Source organism: Cnephaeus nilssonii, assembly GCF_951640355.1.
Source record: "Cnephaeus nilssonii genome assembly, chromosome: 2".
Lineage (NCBI taxonomy): Eukaryota > Metazoa > Chordata > Mammalia > Chiroptera > Vespertilionidae > Cnephaeus > Cnephaeus nilssonii.
In genome coordinates this window covers 11824932-11846999 of record NC_137073.1, presented here as the reverse complement: position 1 = coordinate 11846999, position 22068 = coordinate 11824932, and the positions used below count along the sequence as shown (strand labels likewise).

At 59.0% G+C, this 22068-nt stretch overlaps 1 protein-coding gene across 6 annotated transcripts in view; it reads right to left on the bottom strand.

The window, feature by feature from the left end:
- GSG1L (GSG1 like) overlaps positions 1-21762 on the bottom strand; it is a gene marked incomplete at its 5' end in the record, with an annotated part of 186886 nt that extends 165124 nt beyond the window's left edge. For all 6 annotated transcript variants that reach the window (XM_079759442.1, XM_079759443.1, XM_079759444.1 and 3 more), the window contains one exon: positions 21435-21762. In XM_079759442.1, coding sequence (XP_079615568.1) covers positions 21435-21762 — 328 coding nt within the window. The remainder of the gene's footprint in view (positions 1-21434) is intronic.
- Between the last annotated feature and the right edge of the window lie 306 nt (positions 21763-22068).

Here is a 22068-nt window from a genome sequence, read left to right as displayed (position 1 = left end):
GCCAGGTCCTAACTTCCCCGACTGCCAGTGTCCCCAGTAAAATGGGAGACACCCCGCACGTACATCCTCTCCCCTCCTGTGCACACACTAATTGCAGCTGTATTTTTTAAAGAATATGTGTGTTAAACGGGTTTTATGGAGCCTTTTAAATTACAATAAAATAGGTGCGGCTCCTTCTCTCCGGGGACCCAATTGCTGGCTTTTCAGGGCACGTCTGTGAGTGTTTATCGCCTCCCCGCCCCTCACACGTGGGTCTGGCTTTTAGCACACGTGTGCGCCCTCACAAGGAGCCGTAATGGGGCCACATCCAATTCGTAAGATGTTAGGAAGCACTTGGCCACACCATGATAACGGCCCGATTTCCACCCAGGGTCTTGGTCGTTTAACGGCAGCTCAAGTAATGAATTGCTTTGCCGCTGTAGTCAGGCTTTTCCGGAGACTGCAAATGCCAGCTCCAGGATTAGAGGCTTCCCCACCCAGCCCCGCGCGGCAGGGGGCGCAGTCCCTCCTCCCCCTCCTCCCGGGGAAGTGGCCAAGCTGGGCCCGGGCAGCTCTCCATCCGGGCCACCTCCCTGCCCCCTGGCCACACTCCCGCGGGAGAACCCATTGCCCGGCGTGGGATTCATTTGGGTCAGCTAACTGAGCGCTTTGGGCCCGCAGCTGAGCCTCTGGGGGTGCTCCCGGACTTGGAATGAGCCTGGGAGTGAGGCTGGAGTGGGCGGTTTAGAAAAAAAGCTTGAAAAAGAGTCATTCTTCCTCCACGTCCACCCACCGCCACCTCCCCATCACCTGTGGGCTAACCCGGCCTGGGCGGCTGCATCTCTCCAGTGGGCAGCGTGTGCCGAGTGCTCTAACCATTCGTGCCTCCAGGGCGGCTCGCCCAGCCCCTCCTCACCTACCGCACCCTGTCCGGGAGACACGGCCAGCTCAGGGGGGTGCCCACGTGCCCCTGGCGTCCGCCCTCCCCGAGCGCTGTCTCCGGCCCAGCACGTGCGGCCAGCACCAGGGCGGGCAGAAGCTCACGGCGCCCTCCGCCGACGGCTGGTGGCAGGCTTTGCCAGAGACCGCTTTGGCCTCCTCCCTCACATCAGGGCGTCTCCCAGAGTCCTCAGTGGGATCCGCAGTGCCCACAGGTGACCTGCTCAGTGCCACGGCATCGGCCACTCTCCTACCCCGTCCCGGGGCCCCTCTTTTCCCGGACGTGCTGGGACCCCGGCCAGAGAGACTGCCAGCCAAGGCCTCGGGCCCTCACGTCAGAGTCGGCTTCCGGGGCCCACCGGGTGGCCGCGCAGCAGGCGGGCCTGCACGGAGCTTCCTCCCATTAGGTCCCTGCTCCGGGGGGGACTCGGGTCTCCGAGGACAAGTCGGGACCCTTTCTTCCTCCGTTCTCAGAGCCACAGCCACGGACAGGTGAACAAGACACAGCCCCCGTTTCCCGCCCAGGCCGCCCTCCCCGGCTCCTCTCCGGAAGGCCCACGGCGGTCCCTCCATGCTCCTCTCCCCCAGGCCACGGCACCGACCCCCGGGCTGCCCGTGGGCCTCTGCTAGGGCGAGGAGAGAGGGACCGCCCCCCTCGCGCTTCCTGTAATGTTTCCACTGAGGTAACCCTGCTCGCATTCTGGTTTCTGGAAGCCATTTTCCACTGTTGACACAAAATAACAGCAACCACAATAGCAGCAGAGGCGGCAGTGACAATAATAACATAGAAACTCACATGTTTCTTTTATTACGTCCCTGGCCCTGTCCTCATACCAGACCCCCAGTCAGCCAGTCTTGCTGAGTCTCTCGCATGTTGCTGGACTCGCCCGTTAAGTCGTTTGTTTGTTTGATGGGATGCAGCCACCTCCAGCCTCTCCCGCCCCCCATGTCTCTGTACCCCCAGCCCTCCCCTGACTGCCTGACCAGAGTGCCCCATTCCCTCTAGCAGGTCATGAGTAAATGTGTCCGAATCACCACCAGGCCGCGGCCTCTGGCCTAAGCCCCCCGGATCCCCCGCACTTCCCCCCGGGCCGCCGCGCCCCAGCCCGCCCACAGCTTTGCAGCAGGCTCTCCCGAAGCTGGGTCTCGAGCAGCAGGCTCGGCAAAGGTCTTCACGCGGCCCTAGAAGGCCTCCCCGCCATAATCACCCAGCCTTCATCACAGCTCTGCAGTGGGTGCTATTATTATCCCACTTTACAGACGAGGAGCTGGGGCAGGAGAAGTTAAATAACTTGTGATTGCACATCCAGTCAGCCTAGAGCGGAGACACATGCCCAGGCAGGCTGCCCAGCCTGGCGCCCGGCACGCTCCCAGCGCGGCTGCGGGAGCCACGGTCTCGTGCCTGGGCGGTCCGGTCCCAAGGGCTCTGATTAAATACGGAAATAAAGCACCACGCGGACATCCACGGTGAGCGGACCGCATGGACCAGAGGTTTGGTTTTGCTGATGTTTTAAAATAAACAAGGATTTCAATGACTGTAAGCCGGGGTTCCTGGGGCCCACTTTAACAGGATGGCAAGTGAGGCCGCGTTCCGGAGTTCCTGAGAGTTCACCGGGCTCTCGGGCACGGGAGATGGAGTTTGAGCCCCCATAACCCTGCGGGGGAGAAAGTGCTTTATCTTCCTCCTGCAGATGGGGAGACGGAGGCTCCCAGAGCCCGAGCACCTTATCCGGGATCGCACTCAGGAAGGGCAGACACGGGGCCGCACCACAGCTGGCACCCAGGTTCCCGGTGCTGTCCCCCCTTGACGCCTCCCCCCCCCCCAGCGCCTCCTCTGCCCAAGCAGGAGCCAGGCGGTGGGAAGAGGGACATGCGTGTGTGGAGTATACATGCGTGGAGGAGTGTGCAGTCGGCTCACAGAAAGAAGGGGGGAAGGCTGTCTCCATGGTTACACTGAACCTGAACAAAACATCACACACGGATCGCTGTAGCCTTGAGCGTCACCGCTCCGTCCTCCCGGCAGAACCCGAGACAGCCGACTGCCAGGCCTCCAACCCGCCCGCCCTCGGAGAGCCTTCCTTCTTCATGGCTCCCGCCATGGCGCCCGTCGCTTTAGAACAACTCCCTGTTCCCCAATTGTCTCCAGGCTCCCCTTCGCAGCACCCGGGAGATCAGGGTCCCGTTGTGCCTCTCGGTCATATTCTGAAATCTCGAGTTGAGTTGCCGAGCTCGTCTCATGGGCCCTCCCCCTGGAGGCTCTGTCAGACCCACACAAAGCAGCAGGACCGCTCTCTCCCGAGGCCGGGACACCGGGGCGCCGACGGGTGAAGGCTGCTGTCCAGGACTTCCCTGTAAGTCAGTGTGGGGCCATAAAAAGCATTCTGGGCCCTTTGTAAATCCTAGAAGAGGGGAAGTAATAGATCTCACCTGACTGCCTATCCCAGTCATTGGCCACGGCTACTGGCGGCTGTCAGGGAGGATTCTGAGGCAGGAGTGAGATTTGGAGGAAACAGTAATGGGGTCGTTAAGGATGTGGACACGGCTGAGGGAGCAGGCGGTGCCGCACCTGAGCGTGTTTCCCCTCCTCCCTCCCTACGTGACCATCCGTGTCCCTGTGACGATTCCATGTTGCTTCCCAACAAGGAGCGATTGTGCCCGTAGCGGGCACTGGGGATGCTGAAGGCATTTTGAACGTCACTTTGATCGTCACCCATGGCAATGGGGGTGCCATTGGCATCTGATTGGTTGTGGCCACGGAGGCTTCTAAACCCCCCACAATGCACCGGGCAGCGCCCACAACAAAGACTGACCCAGGGCAAATGTCAGCACTGCCAAGGTTGAGAACCCGCAGCAGGACACACACACACACACACACACACACACACACACACACTTTCACACACTCATACACACACTTTCACAAACACACACACACTTTTACACGCTTTTGCACACTCATACACACACATTCACAAACACACACCCATACACACACATTCACAAACACACACACTTTCACACACACACATTCACACACACACACTTTCACAGACACACACTTTCACAGACACACACACTTTCACAGACAAACACACACACTTTCACAGACACACACACATACACACACTTTCACAGGCACACACACATACACTTACACACATACACACACACTTTCACACACACACATACACACTTTCACACACACTTTCACACACACAAATACACTTTCACACACTTTCACACACACACTTTCACAGGCACACACACTTTCACAGTCACACACACTTTCACACACACACACTTTCACAGACACACACACTTCACACACACTTACACACATACACACACTTTCACACACACACACTTTCATAGACACACACTTTCACAAACACACACACACTTTTACACACATACACACACAGAGTCTGCACTCTGTCCTTGGTCCTCAGCGGATCAGAAGTCAACCTTCCTGTGTCCCAAACAGAACGCCTGGTTTTCCTCCTGCACCTGCTCCTCCCTGTCCTTCTCCAGCTCAGTTTTGGCACCAGGCAGCAGTTTTTCAGGCTAAACCCCTAGGGGTCATCTCAAATTCCTCTCCTCCCTCACTGGCCTCAGCACCAAGTCCCGTGGGTCCTTCCTGCAAAACAATTCCCAAGCCCCGCCCACCCCACGGCCACCGCCACAGCTCAGTCTGCGCGTTTCCTGGGCCTCCTGACCCCACCCAGCCACACGGCTGCTTCCAGCATCCTGCTCCCACCTGCTCCCAGCATCCTGCTCCCACCTGCTCCCAGCATCCTGCTCCCACCTGCTCCCAGCATCCTGCTCCCAGCATCCTGTTCCCAGCATCCTGCTCCCACCTGCTCCCACCTGCTCCCAGCATCCTGCTCCCACCTGCTCCCAGCATCCTGCACCCACCTGCTCCCAGCATCCTGCTCCCACCTGCTCCCACCTGCTCCCAGCATCCTGCTCCCACCTGCTCCTACCTACTCCCACCTGCTCCCAGCATCCTGCTCCCACCTGCTCCCAGCATCCTGCTCCCACCTGCTCCCAGCATCCTGCTCCCACCTGCTCCCAGCATCCTGCTCCCACCTGCTCCCAGCATCCTGCTCCCACCTGCTCCCAGCATCCTGCTCCCACCTGCTCCCAGCATCCTGCTCCCACCTGCTCCTACCTACTCCCACCTGCTCCCAGCATCCTGCTCCCACCTGCTCCCAGCATCCTGCTCCCACCTGCTCCCACCTGCTCCCACCTGCTCCCACCTGCTCCCAGCATCCTGCTCCCACCTGCTCCCACCTGCTCCCAGCATCCTGCTCCCACCTGCTCCCAGCATCCTGCTCCCACCTGCTCCCAGCATCCTACTCCCACCTGCTCCCACCTGTTCCCACCTGCTCCCAGCATCCTGCTCCCACCTGCTCCCACCTGTTCCCACCTGCTCCCAGCATCCTGCTCCCACCTGCTCCCAGCATCCTGCTCCCACCTGCTCCCAGCATCCTGCTCCCACCGCAGGCCTTTGCACCTGCCTGGGACTCTCCCTGCTCCTCCCTGGGGGCTCCCTTTTGTCACTCGTGTCTCAAGAGAGGCCCGCCCCTGCCCGCCCAGCCACCCTGCATCCCATCGCTGTTTCCCTTTCTTTCATGCCATCCTCACTCTCTGCGCCATCTTGCTCACTTGTTGCCATGCTACTCCCCCAAAAAGAATTACAAGTTCCTAAGATTAGAGACCTTGCCTTCCACCATTGTATCCCATTACCAGAAGAAAGGCCTTGGTGTACAGCATGTACTCACAAACGAACAAAACCCCAAGGACAGACGCCTTGCCAGCAACCTAGGAAGAGACCCTTCAGCGGGTGGAACCCAGGAGAGGGAGACGGTCCCATGGCCCCAGGAGCTTCTCTGCTGGGTCCACCCTGGGCGTGAGGCAGGTGGGAGGCCTGCAGCGGCTCCCGATCGATGGGCGGCTCAGTGTTTCTTGGAACCAGTTAAGACCCACCTGAACCAGTTCCCCATACAGTTCCCATCCCAGCCCCGCCCTCTGGGGTCCAAGCACCTTATTTGGCCCTGAAATGTGCCCACGCCCGCCCCCGTGTGCTGAGCCCGATGGGGAAACCCTGCCTGCAGGGGGCAGCCTCTTGGTCTCATAGCAGCCCTTCAGCTGTCCGTCTTGGTATCCCCATCTTACGTATGGGCTCAGTGAGGCACACTAGGCTGAGTCGCGCTCTCAGGCTCACACAGGACCCTGGGAGAATGCCTCACAGGACAGAACCCAACGCTGTCTTTTCTCTCCGGCGCCCGTCAGGATAAAGCAACCGACACAATATTCGCACGCCCAGCGCGAATAAAGGGTCATGTAATGAATGAGCGAGCGAATGACTAGGTGGGCCATTAATCTAAAGCCACACTTCCCTCCTCTACAGAGGGTGCAGGGCTTCAGGGTGAAGGTGGTGGCAGGCCAGGATTGGCCCCTTTGTCCATCTTCCCATGAGCAGGTCACGGACACACACGGCAGTGAGATGTCACAAGGGGGCTAGAAACCAGGCCTATTGCCAACGGTCTCTGCCAGACCAAGAAGGCATTTCTGCTCATCAGCTACCTTTGCAGCCAAGAAATCAGAAAGGGTTCCACCACCCCAGGCTAGCCACACCCGTGGGTCTGGGAGAGGGAGCCCCACCCTCTGTAGCGCGTGAGCCACTTCCTGTGAGGACCAGGGCTGTGCACCCTGACCCTCTCCCTCCCCCGGTGCCAGCCACTCGGCACCTGTGACTCTGGGTGAGGGCACGTGGCTGAGGGCACGTGGCTGAGGGCACGTGGCTGAGGGCACGTGGCTGAGGGCACGTGGCTGAGGGCACGTGGCTGAGGGCCTAAGTGGGTGCACAACAGTGCTCTGTATCTGAACCAGGGCAGAGATGGGAGGGAAAGTAGGAACGGTGCACCTTGGGAATTGTAGTTTTACATCAACCATTTCTGTTAAGAAAGGAACTACAGAGTACTTCAAATGACATGGAGGTCATTCCTCTTTCCCATGCTCAGACCAGGAGGTGCGAGAGGGCAGCCCGAAGTGTGGACAAATCCTGAAAAGTCAGCACCTGACTTCGTGGTAGGGCTGCCAGGCTCCGGTGCCACGTGAGCTGTGTGAGGAAGAGTCTGACAGCAGCAGGTGAGGGAGAAGGACGCAGAGAACCGCCCAGCCCAGGTCTGAGTAAACCCGGGGCCGGGCAGACGTGTCCAGACCCAAAGGTGGAAGTGATCGGGGCACCGGGGACCGGCCCGCAGCCGGCAGCCCACACCGGGGAGGGCTCTGCTCACGCCTTGGAAGCACCGAATTCGCGGAAGCGCCGGTGTGTGTCCCGAAGAAAATGTAAACTCCACAACCAAGACGGGCCGGTTGGGGGTAAGATGCAGACCTCGCTGAGGGAGCTGCAGGAAGGGGCCTGGGAGCGAGGGAGGCGAGGAAGGCGTGAAGGAAGGGGTTAATGGGGGGGGGAGGGCCTATGTAATACTTTCCACAATGAAGTCTTTAAAAAAATAAAAATAAGAAGAAAAAATGTTGAGATGCAAAGCAAACCAAAAAAGACAGGAAGGCAGACCATGGGACACGGGGAGCAGACCCCCCACAGGGCGCTGAGCCAAGGGCGCGGGTGCCCGGACTCTACGCTGCGAAGCGTCCATGGTGGCCAACGAGGAGGCGTCTGATGTGAGCCGGGATGTGATGAGGGAGTCTGTTCTCTGGGGGAGGGGATACCCCGCGGCCCCGCCGTGGGGGCTGGGAAGCACGCGGAGGTCACAGCCAGGGGCACAGGCGCAGGAGGGCTGGGGCCTACTCACGGCCGCAACGCTTGCCCTGCCCTGCTCGCCTCACACATCACTCGGGGCTCAGCAGCTCCCTCGCCCCAGCACCAGGCCGGCCCCAGGAAGAAAACCCAAACAGAGTAAAAGGCAACACGCCTTCTGAAGGCAGAGCAAGCGTCAAAGCCACGCCCCGGAGGACTCCTCCCCTCCCCTCGTGGGAGCCGTGCTTGTTGCTCTTCAATAAATTTCCACCTTTGCTATTAAAAAAAAAAAAAACACAAAAAACACGCGCAGGAGCGGCAGGGATGTTGGCGTTATCGGACCGGGAACTGGAACACTGTGACTAACGTGCCAAGGGCTCTGATGAACAAAGCAGACGCCGAGCAAGGGCAGGTGGGCATGTCAGCAGCGAAATGGGAAAATCGGAGGCTAAGGAAGAACCAAAGGACACGCTGGAGCTGGAACCCGCGGAGACAGGAAGAACGCCTTCGATGGCCGCGAGGGGACTGGACGGGGCTGAGGAACGAGTTTCTGAGCCTGAGGATATCGCCATAGAAACCCCCAAAACAGGAAAGAGAAGAGAAATAAACGACAAAAAAAAAAACCCACACCAGAACACCCAGGTCGGTGGGACAACGACAGAGGTGTGTGACGGACAGGAAGACCAGGGGAGAGAGCAGGAACAGAGAAACCATGTGAAGCAGTAATGGCCGAGAATTTCCCAGATCGATGTCATATGCCAAGCCACGGATCCAGGAAGCTCCGAGAACAAACACTATGTAAGACAAGTTCCAGAAGATGGTGACCCCAAAAAGCATTAAGATTATGAGAGAGAGAATAACAGACACAGAGAACGGAGAGCTAATCTTGGGCAAGCGAGCGCTAAGACGCGGGCGGGCGGCGTCCACCCCGCCACAGCTCCAGGCCCTGCTCCTGCCTCTGCTCCCTCCGCCACTTCAGCCACAGCCTCTCCCACTCTCACGCCACGCCCCCCACTCTGCCTCCTCCTTCTCCCCGCTCACCGAGCCCTGTCCCTGCGCACAGCCTTTCCCCTGCCAGGGCCCGCCTCCTCTCACTCTTCAATCCTCACTCCTCACGTGACCCTCCTCAGAGGAGAAGGGTTTGTTTCCTCGTGTATCATTCACACAGACACACACGAACACACAAACACACGCGTGCTTGCACGCTCACACAACTAGAAGGGCAAGGGCAGGAACCCACCGTGTGACTACCCCCCAGCACCCAGCACCCAGCACCCAGCAGGGGACCTGGCACGCAGCTGGTAGCCAGCACACACTCCATGATATCTAGCATTCAAGGCCAACCAACACATAAATAAAACTGAGGACAGTGAAGTAAGGGGACTTGCCGTTAGCACTGAAAACAGGTGAGCACGGGATCAAGTGGCAATTAGTGTTACACAGATGAGTGAAAAGCAGAACTCAAGAGCGACTAATCTCCTCATCCTGCTAGGAAAGAGGCTCCGTGTGCAGCTCACTCTTCCAAATTGAGAGAAACAGAAGCTCAAGAATTAAAAGCAGAATCAGCCGCAGTGTGTATACTTTTTAAATCGTTAGTCAAGAAAAAAGACGCAAAACCGAATCCCTACAGGAAAAGACAAAAGCAAAGAAGGGTTTAAAGAAAAAGGAATGAACAATTTAAAGGATTCAACAGAAACAGTCATGAGATCAACCGTAGTTATTATAAAAATGCATTTTATGTGGCGAAGACCCTCAGTTTGTATCCAAAGACAGAATCTAACTGCAGTCTGTTTTTACCAGATGTGCACCTAGCAGAAAGACAGAGAAAAGTTAAAGGGAAAAAAAAGCTAGAAAGGTACACCAAGGGGACACAAACAAAAGAAAGCAGGGAGAGAAATATTAAAATACGAAAAACATAGAATTCAAAGCCAAAAGCATTCACTAGGGGAAAAATAGTCATTTGATATTGACAAAAGTAAAATCCACAATTCCACAATGAAAATATAACTGTCACAAATCTTTTTGTGATAAATAACATAAAATGACATTTTATGAAAACAAAACTATCAAAAACACAGTAAAATGGAAAGGATTCTATTGAAGAGAAAGACTTTGACCTACCTCGTTCCGCCTTTTGCAGATCAATAAAAGCAAAGAGAAATAAATAACAAGATACTATCTATAAAGCTGCTTTACCTTACACACAGGGAATATACCTGTGGTGTTTTGGGGTGTTTTTTTTTTTCAAATAAAACATTTACCCCAAAAATATTATGAAGCAGAAACTTCATAGTCCACTTTCTCTACCATTCAGTAAAACTATAAATTAATGACAAAAGTTTAAGCAAATAAGACACAGCATTAAAAAGAAATTTTAAAAATGTTCTATTTAATTATTCTTGGGTCAATGAATAACCAAGAGTAAATTTCAGTAATGTTAAAAACAAAATTTTAATTTCAGAATTTTGGGAAAATCAAAGGAAGCACTGTGTTTTGCAATTCACAAGATATGGCCAAAGTGGTGCTCACAGGCAAACTCCTAGCGTTAAATGCGTTCTTTTTTTAACTATGAAAAGAGTTCTCAATTCAAATATCTGAACACACTAGCAAAACAAACCTCAAAGAAAGTAACAAAAGAACACAAGGATAAATTAGAAAACGTACACAGAACTGATAAACAGAAGAGTTCTGATTCTCTGAAGGGGGAGGCAATAAAACAGCCAAGCTGGCAAGATCGAGATTGAAAATAAAGGGAGAACCCGGCTGATGTGGTTCAGTGGTTGAACCTATGGTCCAGGTGGTCATGGTACGATTCCCGGTCAGGGCACATGCCCGAGTTGCGGGCTCCATCCCCAGTAGGGGGCATGCAAGAGGCAGTCAGCCAATCGATGATTCTCTCTCATCATTGATCTCTCTCTCTCTCTCTCTCTCTCTCTCTCTCTCTCTCTCTCTCTTCCTTCCTTCCTTTCTGAAATCAATAAAAATATTTTTTAAAATAATAATAAAACAAAGGGGGAATGGTGGAAGAAATCACCAGGGCCTCCGGCCTGAAGATGTGGCATCTCAGAGCAGAACCCATGCAAAGGTTTCAAGCCAGGCTGCAGCTCCCAGGGTCTGAAAGCAGTTTTCACCAGGGTTCCTGCCACCCTCAGCTGACTCGGACAAGGGAAATCAAAAGACAGAAACAGCAAAATGCCCGGGATTAGGAGCACAAAGAGGAAATGAATCAAAGAGAATTTTTTTCTTTTAATCACAGGAAAGTACGAGGCTACATTTTTCACAAACAGGTTTGAAACTCTTGAATAAATTATTTTCTAAGAAACCACAACTCACTAAAAACTGACTCAGGAAGTACAAAGGAAGTGACCAATCACCGAGGACCGACTTATTCTGCCTAGAATGCGGCCGCCTCCTCCAGAACTCTGCGTGCCTCCTCCTTCTGACGTTCAGGCCTCAGTTCAAGGGTCACCCCTTCAGAAAAGTCTCCCTGACACCCTACTAAAAATCCCACCTCAGGGCTACCTCAGCACCTGTTTCCTAGCACTTACGTCTATGTGGGACTATTGATTTGCCTACTATACTTAGACTTATTTTTTTCTCTCCACTGGAATGTGAGCTCCCGGTAAGGGGGACCTTATTCATCAAGTTCACCAAGTACCCCTAAGTGCCCAGCAGAGTCGGTGTATTAAATTAATCCAGACCAAGGAGGACAGGAGAGCTTGCAGAAAACGCTTCCAAATAATTTCTTATGACAAAGGAAGATAAATCTTTCAAGACGGAAAAAACTATCCTGGAAAACCCTTGAAAGTACAGAAGAAGTTGGCCAGCAGGTGAGGGTTCATATAAGAAAAAAAGACCCTCTTGAAAATTCTACTCTGTCACCATTAGAGGGAAAATGAAAAGTAGGCTTGAAAAGCCACCGAGATGTGACTGGCTCATGCATCAAGAAGCAGGAGTGCCTGCGAGCCTTCACCCCCTCAGGGTGTCCGACCGCTTCCCTGACCCCTGAGTCCCAGCCTCATTCTGGCCCGAATCCAGTACCAGGTGAGCCACATGAGTGACAAACCGGTCCTCGTCTGTCCCCTCCAGAATGCCCGCTCGTGCAGACAAGGCCTTTGTTTTGTCCGCCCCTGAATCCACAGGGGCCTCAGCAGGGGCTCGGTAAGTCCAAGTTCAAGGTACCAAAGAGTGAATGACCTCTTGCTGTCTGTCTTCATGCTCTAGGGTGGAACCTCCATGAGATTAAAACTTCATCTGTCTTGTTTCCTGCCAGAATCCCACACCTAGACAAAACCTGGCACACAGTAGGTGTTCATGAAAATGTGTAAGAGTAGAAATCTAGGGAAAGAATTCAGGCTAAGAGAACTGCACGTGCAAAGGCCCCGGGGCAGGAGCGTGCCTGGGGGAGTTTGTGCAAAAGCCCGGAGGACAGTGGGCTGGAGCAGAGGCAGCAGGTGGGGCTGTAGTGCGAGGTGAGGCAGACAAACAGGGGCAAGTCGTGTTGGGTCTTGTGGCTGCTTTTGCGACGGGAGCATCCAATGTATAATAGGGTCCCCCAGCAGACTGCAGGCCGAGGGGAGCCAGTTGGGGCGGGAAGACCAGTGAGGTGGGTGCTGGAGTCCAGGCAAGAGATGGTGCTGGCTCAGACTGGGCCGCCGAGGAGAGGATGAGAAATGGCTGGGCTCTGGATGTGTTTTTAAAGGAGCCAATAGGATTTGCTGGTGGATTGTGGATTGAATGGTGTCTGTGTGTGTGGAGAGAGAGAGAGAGAGAGAGAGAGAGAGAGTTAAAGAGGACTCCAAGGGTTTTGTCTGAGAAAGTGGAAAGATGGCTGTCCGCTGTCCGCTGTCATTGCTGATTCGGGCTGTGGTGGGCCGGGGCCGGGGGGGGGGGGGTGTGTGGAGCCACCCGTGCTGTCACCAGCCTTCCCAGCTGTCTGCTTGGCAGGCTTGCAGTAGGAATTCAGTTCCCCAGCCCCTGAGGAGGTCAGTTGTGACCATGGACATGCAAGCCAAGTGCATGTGTCGCTTCTAGGCAGAAGCTCACCCCTTTCCTGAGATGGGGCCTCTTTTCTCTGGACGGATGAGGACAGTTCGGTGTGAACCCTCCAGATCTGCGGGGTAGCAGCATGACCCAGCTGTCCCTGCTGTGGGCTGGGGACTTGATCATTTGAGATGCCATTGGACGCCAAGTGGAGGCCTCACCTCAGTGGAGACACTAACGCATGTGTCCCCACCCAACTGTGTTCTGGGGCGGGTCTCCCTCCCTCCGTGCTTCTCCAGGGCCACCCAGGAGGTGGGGCGGAGCAAAGGGGCAGCGTGGGACAAGGCTGGCAGGGCCAGTGTGAGGGGGCAGGTGAGCAGGGGTCTAAGCCCCCTCCCTCTTCCGGAACTGTCCCTGGTTAGAGGAAGCAGGATGGAGAGAGGCCCAGAGGGAAGGGGGACAACAGACAAGGACAGAGGGGCGTGGAGGCTCCACGCGTGTGTCCAGAGGCGACAGAGGCACGAACCCAGCTGGCTTGTCACGCGCGGCCTCCACGCCCCACGTGTACGTAAGTTGTGAGTGGTTAATAAAAGACTTGGGACAGTTTGGAGAAGGGATGGTGAGCTGGGGGGGTGGGGGGTGACGGCCCCCAACACCAAACCACCCCACTGGATGGAGGAGAGACTGGGAGGGTCTGCCCTGCCTCCTGCCCTGCCCTCCCCCGGGGCCGAGGCCTGAGAGCCGGCCCGGGGCCTGGGCGCAGAGCTGCCTCCGCCCGCCCGGGCCTCAGCGGCTCCTAACAAGAGCAGGCAGCAGCTCCTGCGCCCCCCGGCTATTTCGGGCAGCCCTCACTCACCTCTCCTTCCAGCTCCCAGGCCTGGGCGTGTGTGTGCGTGAGTAAACGTGCGTGCGTGTGTACACGTGTGCATGTGTGTTTCCCTGTCGCTCCCTCTGTGGCCTTTGCCTCCGTGCAGCTCCGCTTTCTGCCTCCTCCACCCCACTCTGCCTCCCTCTCTCGCTCGGCCCCTCTTTCGCTGCCTGCCTTTCTGGTCCGCTGTCTGATCGCAGCCTTTCCTGGGTCCCTCTCAGATCCTGGGAGCACCCTCCCGCATGCCTCTCACCCCACCCTGTCCCTGTGCCTCCTCTCCTCTCCCCTCCCCCTGGGAGGCTGGGACAGGCCGAGCCCCCACAGCCACTGCCCCGCCCCAGGCGTCCCGCTAGGCGTCCTCCAGCCCCGCCCTGGGCGGAGACCTGCACCTTCAGCTGAGTGACCAAGAGTGGCCGGGAGCACCGCCCACGGCCCAGGCCACGTTCCCAGGTGGTCCTGGGGCACAGAAAGGTTTGGGACACGGCAGATGGATCAGAGCTTCCGCCTGGTGTCGCCTTGGCGACGGGCCCCTGGAAAGTGTAGGCCCAACGGTGTGTTCGGGGCTGCATTTCTCTGGAGGGAGACCCTAGTTTCATCCCACCTCACAGAGCCCCAGCTGCAGGGACTTGTCTGAAAGGAACCGGCGGGCGATGGCGGGCCTGGCCCCGCTCCGTCGGGTCCTGAGGGAGTGGGGCATCCTTGCTCCTGCCGGAGCAGCACTGGGACCAGCCTCGGTCCTGAGGCAGCACCTGTGACGCCGTGATTGCCTCGATGGCCCCACTCTTCTCCCTCGCCCCTTTCGTGCCGGGGGCAGCTTCAACTCTGAGGGCCCTCCCACCTGCCGCTGGGCTCAGCCACGTGGCTGAAAAGTGCCTGCACGGTCGGGCTGCTCTGGCTTCCCCGGCTCGGACACGGATATGGAACGGCCGGGCTAGCCTGTCGGAGGATGCGGGGCACAGGGCCCAGGGGCCTCCATCGCTGCGGCCAACAGCCAGCAACCATCACGCGTGTGAGTGGCCCAGCCCGGAGCAGCCCACACAGGTGACCCACAGACGCCTGAGCTGAGTGGACTCATGCCGCTGTGCGCACCGAGGGTTTGGGTGGTGGCACAGCCGCTGTGGCCGGAGCGAACGGAAACCCCCTCCTCCACTCTCAGGACTGGGCTCGGTTCGGGGGAAGCTGCCTCCCGTCCTGTCCCCGGGGCAGGCATGTGACCACGGTCAGCCAATCAACACAATTCACCCCTACAGCAGTCCAAGGAGAACCAGTTCTGGAACTTTTGTTGGAAACGTGGGGAGGGGGGTCCCCCTTTTCTACTGAAGTTGCTGGGAGACAGGAGGTGAGCTGAGAGCTTGCAGGGACGACCGCGGAGAGTGCACTGAGCCTGGAGCCGATCCAGGGGCGGCAGAGCCGAGTGCGGGAGAGACAACTCCCAGCAGCTCTGCCTGACCAGCCACACCCCAGCCCCGAGTCTCCCATCAGACGTCCCTCGAGGAGAGGCCAGCACTCCCTTTTGGCTTACGCCTGTTTCCTTCTCCTGCTTGCGTGAGTCCTGGTGCCCTGGCTAACAGGGTCGGATCCTACTGGGACGTCCGCCCAGCCCCAATCCATTCCGTTGGCTCAACGAGGTCCTGCTCCCCTCTCTCAGGACGGGGTTATGCGATCCTACACCCCACTCCCCGAACAGAGCGGTCACCCCATGGCCGTCTGCACACCCGCCATCCAGGCACACTCGCTCTCAAGACCGCGAACCAACAGACGTGGACCCTGGGGGCTGGGCATCCATCGTGTCTGGGCCCTGCACGATCTTAGTTGGTGGCTTAGACCTGAGGGAGGGCCCATCACCCCGGGCCCCGGAGCCCTGGCCCCCGAGGCACCTTTGCATGGACTCAGTGGGCAGCATCCTCCTCAGAAACCCCTCTTATTCTTGTTTGGGCTCAAGTCTCCTCTGTCACTTGAGACGAACAAAGAGTTTAACCACCACAGTCCTGCAGGCAGCAGGGAGGTCACGGCCCCCCCCGGCCCCCCAGAATTTAAACAGGGATGACCACAGGGCACCCCCTCAGCTCCCCAGTGTCCCCCTGGACACTCTTCCGGGGGCAGAACAGGAGAGCAAGGAGGGGAGAGAGAGCGTCTGTGAGCCCCTGGGATGCAGGCACACAGCAGGTCCCGCCTCTCCCCGAGCAGAGGCCGGAGGAGTCCCGATCCCAGATGCTTTCAGCAGAGTCACTGACCCCTTGCTAAGTGCCTCCTCATCCACATTCCGGATGTGGCCTCGTGTGAAATGGACCAAGGCCCGCCCCACGGAGCCAGCAGCCGAGCAGGGGAGAGGTAATAAAGAGGCTTAATGAGTGTGATATGTAGTGGGCAAGACGACAATTAGTGATGAGGGGAAGAGGGGGGAGGGGAAGTGCTGGGGGGTGGGGGTGTCCCTGAGTAGAGGAGGGGAGTGATCTGAAGCCTGAGCTCCGGCCTGTGGACCCCGGCAGGGGCAGGGACCCCGGAGGGGCAGGGACCCCGGCGGGGCAGCTGCTGCGCCCAGACGAACCTGGGCACAGTGCAGACAGATCTGCCAGGTTTTTGAGAAAAACTGTAAATCCAAGTGTTTCTATGAAGTGTGTCCATTTTCAAATGTTGGCAACTTGTTCAAAGTCACTGTAAGCACTGCAGGGCCGAACAAAGCAGGCAGTTCAGGTCTGACCCGCCCGCAGGCCACAGGTCGGCGCCTCCCTCACCTGTCAGCCCGCAGCGAGCGCCAGGGACCAGCACCAGCCAGCGGGTGCCTGCACCAGCTGCCTTAACCCCCCTGAGCCATCCTGAGGCAGATATTACCTTCCCAGCCAAGGACCAGAGAGGGCAAGCCCCTACCAGACGCCACACAGCAGGGAGTGGTGGCCGGGGGGGCTGGAGCCGGGGCTGACCCCGAGACGCCTGTGTCCTGCTGTGTTCTGCCACCTCCACCCCCCAGACAGAAAACCACCAAACCCTCATTTTACACACGGAGAAAGCAAAGACCAGAGAGCGTGAGTCACTCAGCAGTGGACACTGGAGCCTGGACTTGAACCTGGGGCCCATGACTCCTGGTGCAGGCTGGTCCCAGCGAGGCCTGCTGGAGGAGCGGGAGGGGAATGGTGGTTTGGGAGGTGGGGTGCGGCAGGGCACAGCGGGCTTGGAGCTCTGGAGCCTTCTGCCTGGTGAGCGTCCCGCCTCTGCCACTGGGTGGCTGTGTGACCTTGGACAAGTCCCTTCAGCTCTCCGTGCCTCGGTTTCCTCGTCTGGAAAATGGGCATAGCCATGGCACCTCCCTCACAGGTAACACTTGTCGGGGGCTTAGAGCCACGCCCTTCACAGTCGGAATCTTCACCCATCGGGCGCTCCTAACACGAAGCCCCGTCAAGCCCAACCGATAACATACCAACACGCTCCAAAGCGCTAGAGGCCTGCTGGCTGGGACATCGGGTGTCCGCAGCCTCGTGGAAATGTACGCTGTAAGGGAGTGGGCAGGAAAGCTGGGGTTTCTGAAAAGGAAGAGGGAAGCAAAAAGGTGCGGAGTTGGGGAGACCGGGGGCTGTCTCCTCCTGAGTGGGAACGGCCCTGCCCGGCACTTCCTTGGTGCCTCAGTGGACGGGAGGCCCCCGACAGACCCGACTCGTTGTGTCGTAAGAAGACGCTTAGAGCCAGGGAAGGAACGGGATACAAACTGCCGTAACCACAAGCAACATCCCTCCCACGGATGTTGACTGAGCACCTACTACGCGCCAGCGGGAGCACTGGGGAGCCAGCGGGAACAACGAGATAAACTCAACCCCACCCTCGCAGAGCTGACGGACAACACACAGCCAACAGACAATGGACTTGAAGGTCAAGTCCACGGCGGCAGGTGCTAGAAGAAAAATCTAGCAGGAAATGTGTGGGGAGATCAATGCTGATTCCGGTGCTTGGAGAGAGCTCAGCACTGACTTAAAGAAGCTTCTAGAAATAGCCTTGTGCCATCTGAGGGAAGAGCATTCCCCGCAGAGGGAAGGGCCGGTGTGCCTCGTTGGGGGCCAATGGGCAGGAGCTGGTGGCCACAGGTGGGGGAGGGGCTGGGGGTGGAGAAGGAGCTGGGAGAAGCTGCAGTGAGCGGCTCTGACTCCAAGTGAGAGGAGGCTGTTGGAGGGGCGCCCGGGGGAGGAGCAGGGTCTGAGAATGGCTCTGGTGGGTGGAGGAGGCCGAGGGGCAATGGCCCAGGCGGGGAGGCAGCCGGCAGCAGCACAGAGTGCATGGGAGATGTGAGTGGCTCAGGCGGGCAGCACGGAGGGGGCCGGCCGCACACGCAGGCAGGGGCTGGGCACTTGCCCTGCACCATCCCACGGACCCTCACACCCTCACACCCCGGACAGGGGCGTCTGCTCCGACCCCCTTCCACAGGGGAGCCGAGGAGGCTCCTGCCTAACCACACTGCCGAGGAGGAGGCAGAGCCTGGCCTTACGCTCCTTCACCAGACAGACCGGGCACCGCTGCACCACTGCAGGGAAGAGCGAGGTCTAGGGTCAAGTCAGAGCACCCAGCAGCTGCTCCTGCACCCGGCGATGCGATGGCCCTCCTCCTGCCCACACAACCCCACCCCGCTCCAGCCAGCCTGCAAAGTCCGCCTTGACCCCCCCCCCCGCCCCCCTCCCCCGCCATCCATTCCCGCCACCATTTCCTCAGGATCAGGTCCAGCCTCACCTGTGCTCCCAGTTAGCACCCCACCGCCGCCACCCCACGTCCGTCCCCCAGCCCTACTCTGCTGCGCACCCCCAGACTGCCTGCGTCTGCACCCACCCAGCCCTTGGAGCATCCAACCCGGGAGAACTCCAATCTGCGTGAAGGGCCGGGAGTCGTGTGGAGGCCACACTTGCCTTTCCCCCTGTTTGTGAAGGAGCTTGATGCTCCTGCCTGGAGGAAGAGGGGTCCCTTTGGGGTCTGGCGCTGGTGTGGTTTAGGACCGGCTGCCGTCCTCTGTGAGCGCCGTGGGGGTTCGGTGTGGGGAAAAGGCTTATTAGATTCCCCGGTGGCTGCCCAGAACAGGGAGAGCACAGGAAGAAATTACCGAGCAGGCATTGGAGAGGAAGGAACATTGAGCAGCTGCTTCTCACAGACAGGCTGGGATTTCGTGGTAGGTGTTTGCGTTCTGGTGAAGGTAAAATTCCTTGTAGTTTCATGGGCCGGAGGGAAGTTGGTCCTCAATGTTCTCAGGGGTGGGGGAAGGGGAGGTCAGGACTGGGGGTGGGGAGAGGGTTGCTGGGGCATTTTTTCCTCTTCAAGTAAATAACAAATTGAACAATGGCCACAGAACCCAGAAGAAAGGTTGTCATGGCAACAAAAGTTTGGGGCCAGGTACTTCCTGAATCCGCTTCAGGACCACAGCGGTGGAGGGCAGGATCTGGGCGCTGTGGACCAGCCGGGAACCCGTCCAAGCTGGCTCAGCCCTGCCACGTTTCTCACCAGCACTGACAGGCTGATAACTGTTTTCCAGGCTCTTGGGAAGGAAAATTGTGATTTTCTGGGAGGGGTGATCTCTAGCCAACAGTGATCAAGGGAAAAGAAAAAATGGTGGGTTTTGTTTATTTGCCCAATAAACTAACCATCCATTTTTTACTGAGGACCAGGAATGAACCCACCACGTCACCCCCTTCTCTGAACCCCAACTGTACTATTATTATCTTTTCTTCCCGCTTCCCCCAGATTCTGTTCTTCCCCAAGAAGAGACCGCAGGCCCCGGGGCAGCTGTGAGGCCTGGACAGAAACCTCTCTGAGCCTCAAACTCCTCATCGGAAAAATGGGCACCACAGATGTGCCTGCCTCACAGGTACTGGCAAGCATTCAACAAGATGTAGCAGGTGAGCAGCTCTCACTGTGCCTGGGCACGCTCGGGGCTCAAGAAATAGAAGCTAACGTTGCTTTTAAATGTGGCTCAGTTAATATTTTTAAACGCTCAGGCTTACGTATCCTGTGCCAAGCCCTGAGATAAGCTACATGGATGAGCAACAGGGAAATGCCTGCAAGAGTTTGGACTGTGACCATCAGGGAGAGGCCGGGAGAGACCTCAAATAATGAAGAGGCTCGGCTGGCAGCAAGGACCAGGACATCCGTGGAGGCAGGGGCAGGGCAGGGGCGGGACACAGGGTTGTGTGTAAGGGAAGGAGAGGCCTTTGGGAGGTGGAGTGATGCGTCCAGGGGCAGACCTCCCACACCTTGGAAACAGGGCCCTGAGCTGGGAGAAAGGCGTGCGGGGACACCTACCCTCCTACCCAGAGAGTGCCGATGAGGACGGCACTCACGAGGCCTCCCCTCCGAGGGAGAGGTCGGGGTTGGGCTGGTTGGAAAGCAGGGATGCCTTTTGAGGTTCTTTTATTATTATTATTATTATTATTATTATTATTATTATTATTACATCCCAGAGTAAAACATCAAGAAGGGCGTGCTCAGCAGAAGTGAGTCTGCTGGGGTGACACTGGTCAGGGGCCGGGCTCTTCTCAAACAGCCAGCATTGAGAGTGGGGCCCCCCCAAAGGTGAGACAGAGCACGCAGCCCCTCGAGAGCCCTGTGGTTCGCCATCCCACGGCCCCACCCAGCAGCATCCTGCAAGTCGGCATTAAGAACTACTATGCACCACACACTAGCCGGGGGGACATCCTGTAGGGACAGGGGGCGAGAGATAGTGAGCAAAGGAGGCCCCCAGCAAGTTCAAGTTGTGCCAAGTGGGATGAGGGAGACAACGCTGGCGATGAGATACAAAGACGGGAGACCCAGAGGTCTTCTCTCCAGAGGACCCTGTCCCTGGGCCTGAGTGGGGCAGCAGGGAGATGGGGGAAGGGGTTCCAGGCAGAGGGCGCAGCCTCCTTCCCTTCACTACCCCTCTTCCCGCTGACCTGTAACCAAGCAGGCCAGTGGCTCCTGCAGGACCAGCTGCTGGCCACGGCCCGTGCATCCACACTGAGTACCAGGTAACACCGCGTCCACGCAGAGGAGCCATGCCCGCGAGGAGGAGCTTTAACCTTGGGGAGAGAGGTCAGTTCGCCAGAGTTCCCTCGCCTGGGACTGGGCGGTGCAGGTGGGGAGGCCCGGCGTCTGGCACCCGCCCCGCATGCTCCCCGGAGCCGCCCCGCCGCTCGGCCTGCCCGGGGCTCGCACCTGGCCCGCTGCGTTTCCGCGCACAGGAGGGGGTCTGAGGCCGTGGGAGCGGCTCCATCTGCCTTCTGAAAAGTCACACACACCCCGGTTCTGACCGAGCCTCGCCCCGCTGCCCGCTCTCTCAGCTTCCTTCTTTCCCTCCCAGCTGCCCCCCCCCCGGCTGCCCCACGCCCCACGCCCCACGCCCCACGCCCGTGCTCCCAGCCCCTCGGGGAGCTGTTAGTGCGGCTGGGGACGGGCTGGAAGGACTCCCCGGCTGGATGCGGTGGGAGTGGCGGCTCCGAGCCACAGTCCCCGCACCCTCCCCGGGCGGCGGGATGGGGCGGGGGCGGGGGAGGCACCCAGCGCCCCGCGGAAGAAGGGGGGCGAGCAGGGAGAGTTCTGGCGCGGAAAGGAACCGCGTCCCCGCGACCCGCCGCCGGGTGGGTCCTCGGGAGACGCTCCTCCCCAGGGCGCGGCAACGTCCCCAAAGCCGCCCGGCGCTCCGAAGCCTCGGGCGCTCGGCCCAAACCCCGGCACGGAGGGGCGTCCCGGACACCCAACCTTCTCCCCCCTCGGCCCCGCGCGCGCTCCCCGCAGGGGGCGTGGGGCCGAGCTCTGCGCAGCGCCGGCCACGGGTGCGGGTCCCTCGCCGCCGGAGCGGGGAGCGGGGAGCGGGGAGCGGGGAGCGGGGAGCGGGGAGCGCGGCCGGGACCCGCGCCTCCGGGCCGCGCGGCGGGGCGCCGGGCGCCGCTCACTCACCGCGCCCGCCGAGCTCCTCCTCGCACGAGTACCAGATGCCGGTGTGGAAATTCCTGAAGAGGAAGCGGTCGTCGCCCGTCTCCCAGCTGTAGAGCTCGCCGCCGGGGGGGCCGTTCCCCGCGGCGGCGGGGGCGGCGGTGCCGTTGGCCGTGGCGTTGGCGCCCGAGTTGGGGCAGTTGGCGCGCCCGCCCTGGCCGCAGCCCGGCTTGGGCACCCGCTGCGTGCCCTGGCACCAGTGCGTGGTGAGGAAGGCGGTGGTGGCAAAGAGCAGCGCCAGCAGGTTCAGGGCCACGGCCACGAGCGCCCGGCCGCGGCGGCTCGTCTTCATGCCGCCCGCGCCGCCGGGACCGCGCCGCCGGAGCTCAGCGCGCGAAGTTGGCAGCCGGCGCCCCGCGTCAGCGGCCGCTGCCCGCCGCGCCCGGGGGCTGGGGCGCCTGCGATCGGCGGCGGCGGACGCGGGGAGGGCCCATGCCCCCCCCCGGGTGGGGGCGCGGCGCGGGGGACGCGGGGGGCGGGCGGCGCAGCGGAGCTGCTAGGCGCGCCGGAGCCCGGAGCGTGAGTGCACCTCGGCGAGGAGCCGCCGGTGCCCGGCAGCGGCCGCGGCGCAGGGACGCGCGCCCCTCCGTGGGGAGAC